Here is an 8,534-nt window from a genome sequence, read left to right on the forward strand (position 1 = left end):
GCCCATGTGCCTCCGGAAGGAGCGTGTGTCTGGGGGTGGTGTGGGCACGCAGGGGAGATGGGGGGTATGTGTTCCTGGCCGTGTTGCACGTGAGCAGCGCCGATGCTGGAACGTGAGCGTGTGGCGGGTTGCTCCGTGTTTGGGGGTGCACGTGTGTACGGCATGATGGCGAGGGCCGACTCCTGGCTTGTGCAGCTGGGAGCATATGCTGTGCGTGTTGGCCGGACGGAGTGTCCCTGGCAGCAGCTCAGGCCGAGGAGGTGGAAGCCTCTTCCAGAGCAGCTCTGCATTGCAGGGCATGGGGGTACTTAGGAAAGCCCCCTGCCCAGGCTGGAGGGGAGACTCCCCGACAAGCTCCCTTCCTGCCCTGGTCTCAGGCCCCGTGCAGGGAGTAGGAGGAAACCGGAGGCAACTTCATTTATGTCCCTGGAAGAGACACTGGCCGCGCAGGACCACCCAGTGGCCTGCTGGGTCAATGAAAACCATTCAGAGGCGGCCTCTTGGCTAGACAGCGAGCCCACACAGAGGCCCTAATCAAAGCCACATTTGGTTGGCAAAGCCCCATCGCCTGAAGGATTCAAGCCATGCAGGCAGATTTGGCCTTGTTCAACATCACAGCTCTCTGACGACCACAGCCATCCCATGACAGAATGTCTTCTCCGTCCCCGGGGGCTCACTTCCCCTTGTAGGAGGGATTCGAACAGACTCTGCACTGGAGGGAGGTCCGACTAGAGAGAGGACCTCGGGGGACCTTTCAACTCTAACCTCCTGAGACTCTGTATTTGTTTTAGTATTGAGGTGAAATTCACATAACACAAAATTAACTACTTTAAAGAGGATAAGCATTTACTACATTTGCCATCTTGTGTGACAATCACCTCTAGTTTCAAAACGTTTTTATCACCCTGTGATGGACTGAATGTGTTCCGCAAATTCAGACGTTGCAGCTCTAACCCACAGTGTGGCTGTTATCTGGAAATGGGGCCTCTAAGGAAGTAATCAGGGTTAAATGAGGTCATACGGGTGGGGAAGAAGTGACACCAGGAGCTCTTTGTCTCTCCTCACCGGGGAAAAGCCACCTGCAACGCAAGGAGGGAGCTCTCACCGGACACCAACCCGGCCGGCACCTTGACCTTGGACTCCCCAACCTCCAGAACCGTAATTAACATTTCTGTTGCTTAAGCCACCCAGTCTACGGTATTCTGTGACAGCAGCCCAATCAGATGAACACATACCCCAGAAGGAAACCTCGTACCCATTAAACAGTTACCAGTCCCCTTTTCTCCCACCCCCTGGCAATCACCCATCTTCATTCTGTCTCTATGGATTTGTCTATTCTGGACATTTCATATAAATGGATCATACAGTATGCAACCTTTGTGTCCTGCCTCTTTCACTTAACATAATGTTTTCGAGGTTCATCCACAAAGTAATGTGGATCAGTACTACATTCCTTTTTATGGCTGAATAATATTCCATCATGTATCCGCATATCCAACGTGGACAGACCACAATGTGTTTATGCATTCATCCTTTGATGGACATTTGGGTTGTTTCCACCTTTTGGCTATAGTGAACTGTGCTGCTACGAACATGCGTGTACATGTATTTGAATATCTGCTTTTAATTCTTTTGGATATAAACCGAGGAGTGGAATTGCTGGATCATACAGTAACCCTATGTTTAGTTTTCTGAGGCACTGCCAAACTTTTCCACAGTGGCTGTGCCATTTTGCATTCCCACCAACAGGTTGAAACTCTTTGTTAACAGATGGAGCGGAGAAGGCTACAGTCTTTCCCCAACTAGGGATCTTTCTGTGGCTGGGAGGGTGGGGCTGAGCCTCTCCCAGCCCGGGTCCCACCCAAGGAGGTCTGGACTGCCACAGCAGGAGGAGGAGGGGAGCCTGGGCCTCAGGCCCACAGGAGAGAATTCTAAACAAGGGGGCTGGGTGTGGAATCCTGTCACACCTAGTTTCCTACCAGCCTGCTCTCAGAGAAAGGGGAGCAGGGGTTGGCATCTGGAGGCTGGTTCCCAGCTACCAGGTGACAGGGCAGAGGGGGTCCTGACATACTCTAGCATCTGGCAGGAGGCCCTTGGCCGCTAGACAGTAGATAATATGGAAGTGCCAACCTTGAGTGTGAATGCCCACACCTGGAGTCATGGCTGGCCAGCTGGAGCCATGAATGCCCACTTTGAACCATGAATGTTCCCCTTGAATCATGAATGTCCACCTTGAACCATGGGCACTCACCTTCAGCCAGATCTATGGAGACCTCCCCATCCCTATGGGACCATGGCAACGATCAGTGATCAGTGAAAAGGGACCCCCCCCTCAAGTGTCCCCTCTCCTTCCCCACCCCCATCACTGTCCTCCCTACTCACCCCTCCTCCTGAGAAGCCAAGGAGTTCTGAGACAGCTTAGCTAAGTTCTTTGCATATTCTTCCTCAATCTTTATCCTGCAAAGGGAGAAAATCCAACATGTCAGCTCCCCAGCACTAGACTGTGGGTCTGACCTGCAGCCCTGCTACTTATTAATAACCATGTAAACGAACCCGCCAGACCATAAGCTCTGCGAGTACGTGGCTCTTGTCTGTCCACCTGACACACAGTAGGTGCTTAATCAATACCTGTTGAATGAATAAATGAACGAAATTGTCTGAACCTCATCTGCAAAGTGAGGCATATGCACCGGTGTCCTAGGCTGTGCGGATAAGAGTGGTCATTTGCACAGTTCCTGGCACAGGGCTGGACACACAGCAAACACTTAAACGAAGAAATGTAACTCATGATGGACCACGGCTGCCCCCTCTCCCAGCCCCAGAGCTCTGGGCTGAGAGCCTGCAAGGTGGCGTTGGCCCCTCCGAAGCAGGAACAGAAGCCCTCTCTACGTTCTCCCAGACCCCAGGGCCCCCAACTTCCAAGCCTGCAGGGTGCAAGCATTTCCATGGAAACCAGCAGTGCCCAGCTCTGCGGTGGATTCCACTTCCCCAGAGAGGGAAGTTGCCTTGGATTTCGCTTCCGGCAGGCAGGCCCTTGACACACTTTCAAGGCAGCTCTCCGGGGAGTGTTCAGTATTATCTGGCACAACTGTGTAAAATGTGTTGTCATGGTATTAGTCACTGCCTAAGTGGTCCCCCGAGGAGCTGTGCTTGTGACGACCAGAGCTGGCCAGAGGGCTGGGGCCTCAGAGAGGCCCCTGGTCCATCACTTGGCAAATGAATAAAATCCCAGAGATGCTCCCAGGGCTGCAGCATTTGCTTCCAGGCTGATCAGGAGCTGAAGGGTGGCCTGACAGAGTCCCAGGGCAGTGTTCTGAGTCATGATTATTTCCTGCTTCGGTGCTGAGAGGCTCAGTCTCGCTCCTTCTCTCACTACCAGCTCCACCGTCTCCACATACTCTCAAGCCTGCTTCCATCACTTCCTCTCCATCCACTCAGCCTTTAGTCCCTCCCCTCCCCAGGAGGCCATGGACGGCCAGCCTCCAGCCAGGAGTTCTCTGGAGAAAGCAGATCTCACCACGTCACGCTCTCAGCTTCAAATCTCCAAAGGCTCATCAATGCCAACCACACGCACTGGGCACGAGGCCCGTCCCCTCCAGAGCCGGCATCACTCCCCTAAGCTGTGGCCACGTGGTTCACCGGATGTCTGCCATGCCCCCCCCACCCCACTCCCTAGCCCCGGCCCAGCTCTCACCTCTGCACCTCAGCTCCCACCCCTCCCGGCTCTGAAAGGTCCCCCTCTACAAGACCCCAGGTGGACTGAGAAAAGTCACAGGAGTCCACCTGTCCCAGGGAAGACCAGTGTTCTCATGTGGAAGGTTCCATTTATTTGTTAACACGACCTCTTTACTAAAGTGTAAACCCTAAGCATGTTCAGACTAGGCTTTTCTAGCCATTTCCCTCTTGGCCTGTTTCCTACTGTTGTTTTCTCACACCTGAGCTACAGAATCTCTCAATCTCCTACCAGTTTAATGGGTCATAAAATAAAGATTTGATTATACCAACAGAAAATAGGCCTCCTTAGGAAAACAGATACCTTAAAATGCCATAGAATTGTTATTGGATTATTGTTGCTATAATTAAAAGAGAAACATTTAAAAAATATATTGCCATTTACTATCAGTATTTCCAGTGTGCCTTGGAAACTCCAGACAGCACACATGCGGAACGGGGTGGGGGGTATGTGCACCTATATGAGTGTGCAGGTGTGTGGGTATGTGCTTTACAGGGTCTCAGAACTTGGAGAGACTGAGGAGGGGGGAGATGAAGAAGGAATTTCTCTCTGTAGCTCTCCCCACTTCCACTAGGCTGAATTTATTGTTTCATCTACGGGCAGGCAAACCACTATTATAATCCCTGCACTTACCGTAATGACCTTATCTGACTCTCCCAGTAGGCTGAGCTCCCTGAAAGCAGGAATAGGAGGGTGGGGGTTTCTGGATGCCCAGGCCTGGGACATGGCTTTGGCTCAAAGATGAATTGAAAGGTAACAGTCTCCTTTATTGTTACGTTAAGGAACGGCTCTTCAAATGAGGGCGGCGCATGCGTAGGTAAGCAAAGGGGCCAAGCAGTCTGCGTGGGGAGACATTAGGGAGCAGTGGGGACTGCGGCAAACTGGAAACACACACTCCCTGTACAGGGGCAGCTGCTCTTCAGCTCCAGCCAATTGTTGCATGAGGGATGCACAGCCATGGAGCCAGACTTTCTTCTTTCCCCAGAGATGCCAGATATGCAGACTTCAATGTAACATCCACCAATTTCTTTTGCTGTTGTTGGTTCACATCTTTAAAAACATCACACAGGCCAAAGCAACACATCTGCTGGCCAGACCTGTCCCAAGGGCCATAAGCCTGTGACTCCCGTCTTGCGCTCCCCTTAGTGCTAACCAAGCCCAGTGCTGGCGTGCAGTGCTCACCCTGTCTGCTCACTCCCTCGGGCTCAGGGACCGAGGTGGGTGCTGTCACCAGTCCCCGGAGCTGGGAGGGCCCGGGCCTCACCTTTCCCGGATGAACTCTGACATTTCCTTCTGCATTTGTTTGCCCTTCAGCTGTTTCTGAAGCAGGAGTTCAAACCCAGCCATGGTTCCGTTGCCTTGGGGGTCCTTCTTATCAGCCTAGGAAGGAAAGAGAAGCAGCAGCGTTTAGGTGACATCAGCGTCTGGAGCCAGAAGGAATGGAGCGCAGGGAAGATAGACCCCAGAAAGGACCCCGATGTGCCTGGTAACCCTGTCCTCAGCCCCAGAGGGAGGACAAGGGCAGGAGTATTGGCTGCCCCAACTCGCGCCTCTCCTGGCGCTCCTGTCCCCACGTGCTCTCTGATGCTTAAGCCCTGATCGCTGCCGCCACCCCATGTGCGTGCCCCTCAACCCCACAACCTGGGAAAGAAGAGGAGGAAGGGTATGTGGCCAAGAGCACCAGGCACCAGGCAGCTGCTGGGGCTGGCTAGACCCTCTGCGGAGTCCTGGCATCTTGGCTAAGCTGGGAGACAGTGCGTAACCTCAGGCGCAGGTACCCCCAGCCCCGAGCCATGCCATCCTCTCTTGCACTGGCTGGGCAGTGGCATCCTCCAACGCACATGCATGAAAGATCGTAGTGACTTCTAGGGAGAAGCTGGATTGAAGGGCAGCCGCAGTGGGAAAGGGCCCGCTTCCAGGTTTGACATGCCAGACGGGGAATCCCAAGCAAGTTCCCTCACTTTAAATCTGAGCTGCTCATTCCATGAAACCGGGGAAAAAATGGCAACCACCTGACGTGGTCATCTCAGGACAAATGACACATGGAAACAGCTTAGCCTAGTGTTCAGCAAATACCAAGTCTTCGGTGGATGGTATTTAAATTAGTTACTTTAAAGAAACGTCAGGACTCGGGGAAGATGGCCAAGTCAATGAAATGGGAAATTAGTACCCAATTCATTTTGCAAGCAAATATTAAAATTTCAAAATTAAATTTTTGTTTTGCTGTGCCTGACCCTCCTCAAAGGCGCCTGAATCTCTCTCTCCTGCTCTCCCCCCACCCTCCCTGCCTCCCTGGTACCCCTAGCATGGCCTTCCCTGCCAGACAAGCATCCAGCATCTGTTTCCACAGCTACGGCTGCAGATCAACCCTCAGAGCCTTCCTGGACCCTGGCGGGCACCACTCCTAGAGCTGTCCCCACTCCAAGGCAGCCTTTCCCACCAGGAATCCAGAGTCAAATGCTTTGATACTTAAAGGGAGGAGTTAAAAACAGGTCAAAACAGGACTTCCCTGGTGGTGTAGTGGTTAAGAATCCGCCTGCCGATGCAGGGGACACGGGTTAGAGCCCGGGTCCGGGAAGATCTCACATGCCGTGGACCAACTAAGCCCGTGTGCCGCAACTACTGAGCCTGCGCTCTAGAGCCCGTGAGCCACAACTACTGAGCCCGCGTGCTACAGCTACTGGAGCCCGTGTACCTAGAGCCCCCCGTGCTCCGCAACAAGGGAAGCCACAGCAACGAGAAGCCCGCGCACCGCAACGAAGACCCAATGGAGCCAAAAATAAATTAATTAATTAAAAAAACAACAAAAGAACAACAACAAAAAAATAGGTCCTTTGCCACCACAGAGAGGGGCATCAGTGAGAAACCTGTCCCAGGATCTGGAAAGACCTGGGCTATCTCTCAGCTCAGCCACTGGGCACAGCGGTCAGGTCCTTCCAATTCTAGGCTGTGTCTCCCACCACTCGCCCTAAAATAAGAATGGATTGCACTTCTAACATCCTGTTAGAACAGCTGTTTTACGAGAGGGGAAAAGAAAAGGGCTGGTGACACCTGGAGAACGCCACTTACCTCCCTACTCCCTCCCAGTGCAGGATCCCTTCCTCAGCTGCCCTGACCCAGGGCCCTCTGAGCCACACTGTAACACCTCTCTTGACGGGGAGATCATCACCACACAGGGCACACCATGTCACAAGGGAGCTGCTCTGGCCATTGAAAAGTTACTCCAAGTACATGTAAGACGTGTGCCCTCCATTGTATGAATGCTACATCTTGATGAGAAAGCCAAAGAAAAATTATTTGAAATACGGAGCCCCAATCTGCCTCCCTGAGAGGATGTATATGCTGAGTGATTTGTCCACACCGGGAAAACCAGCCCGAGGAAGTGGGCTTTAATAACCGTGTTAGCAGAAAAATTTCTATGAGGGGAAAAGGCCTTGATGGTCCGAGAGATAAAACCCCGGGGTAAGTATCAGAGTCCCAGGAGGGCTTGAATCAAGATGGGACCTGGATGATGCTGACCGGCAGCAGGATGACCCACTCCCCCTGGCTCCCTACCATCCCCTGCCATCCACCACCCGCTGACCTCCGGCTCCCAGGGTGCCCATTCCCGGGGCTTGAGCTGGTCTCCCCCGCATGCTCTGTTTCCTGCTCCCCTCTTTATGGATGACGTCTCTCCTGCACCCACCCCCCTTAAGGATGATGTCTCCAACCTAGCTCTTCCCTTCCATCTCCACAGCTGCCACCATCTTTCCTGGCATCCCACAGGTTCACAGGCACTTCTGCCTGTTTACAGCCCTCCCTGCATGACACAGGCAAATCAGATCACATCCGATTCCTGCTTAAACCCTCCACCACCTTCCTGCTGCAAACGGAATAAAAGCCAGCATACTTATGGAGCCTGCGAGGTCTCCTATACTCGGATTCCCTGCTCACCCTCACCCCTGGGCTCACCCCCGCCCCCGAGGTGTGTCTGCCGCCAAAGCCAGAGCCCTTTTTACAATATTTGCTGCCTCTGCACATATCTCAGAAGATCTGGAAGAAACACAGCAATAGGAATCTTTGGCTGCCTTCTGAAGGGCAAGAGATCTGGTAGAAAGACAAAAGCATTTTTGTCTAGTACTTGGTTAGCAAATCTGAAAAAGGGTAGATAATCCATTCTGACTGGTGGTTAAAAAAAAAGTTTTGATTTTTAAACTTTCTGATTCACTGGGGCCTCTGCCAAAGTTTACTTTTTTTAGGTGTGCAATTCACTGGTTTTTAATATATACGCAGGTCGTACAATGATCACCACTGTCTGATTCCAGAACGGGGTGATTTCATTTTAAAAGCCACTGTGAACTTTAAAATGCAAATGTCCAGGAGTACTCCCAGAGTTTCTGAGTAGGACTCTGAATCTGTCAAAAGATATTTCTTTAATTTTGGAGAAATACACACAAAACTTACCATCTTAACCATTTTTAAGTGCACAGTGCAGTGGCATTAAGGACATCTGCACTGTTGTGCAAACAACACCACCATCCCCCTCCAGAACTTTCTCATCTTGCAAAATTGAAACTCCGTACCCATGGAACAATACGCAAAAGCTCTGGAACCACAGAATTATTCAAACTGGAGTCCCCTACAGATTGTGCCTAACCTCCTTGTGACTTTGATGGAAACACGGAGGGTGCCCAGGAGGAGAAACACTGTCCAAGGTCACCTACAAGAGTGACAGAGCAGGGGCTTCCCTGGTGGCGCAGTGGTTGAGAGTCCGCCTGCCGATGCAGGGGACACGGGTTCGTGCCCCAGTCCGGGAAGATCC

General features: G+C 52.2%; 1 protein-coding gene across 1 annotated transcript in view; it reads right to left on the bottom strand.

The window, feature by feature from the left end:
• GAS7 (growth arrest specific 7) overlaps positions 1–8,534 on the bottom strand; it is a 211,149-nt gene that overhangs the window by 17,006 nt on the left and 185,609 nt on the right. Inside the window, exons 7-8 of the mRNA XM_007457844.1 lie at positions 4,998–5,113; positions 2,383–2,457 (exon numbers count right to left, since the gene is read on the bottom strand). Coding sequence (XP_007457906.1) covers positions 2,383–2,457; positions 4,998–5,113 — 191 coding nt within the window. The remainder of the gene's footprint in view (positions 1–2,382; positions 2,458–4,997; positions 5,114–8,534) is intronic.

The sequence above is a fragment of the Lipotes vexillifer genome, unplaced genomic scaffold (genome assembly GCF_000442215.2).
Source record: "Lipotes vexillifer unplaced genomic scaffold, Lipotes_vexillifer_v1.1 scaffold611, whole genome shotgun sequence".
NCBI lineage: Eukaryota > Metazoa > Chordata > Mammalia > Artiodactyla > Lipotidae > Lipotes > Lipotes vexillifer.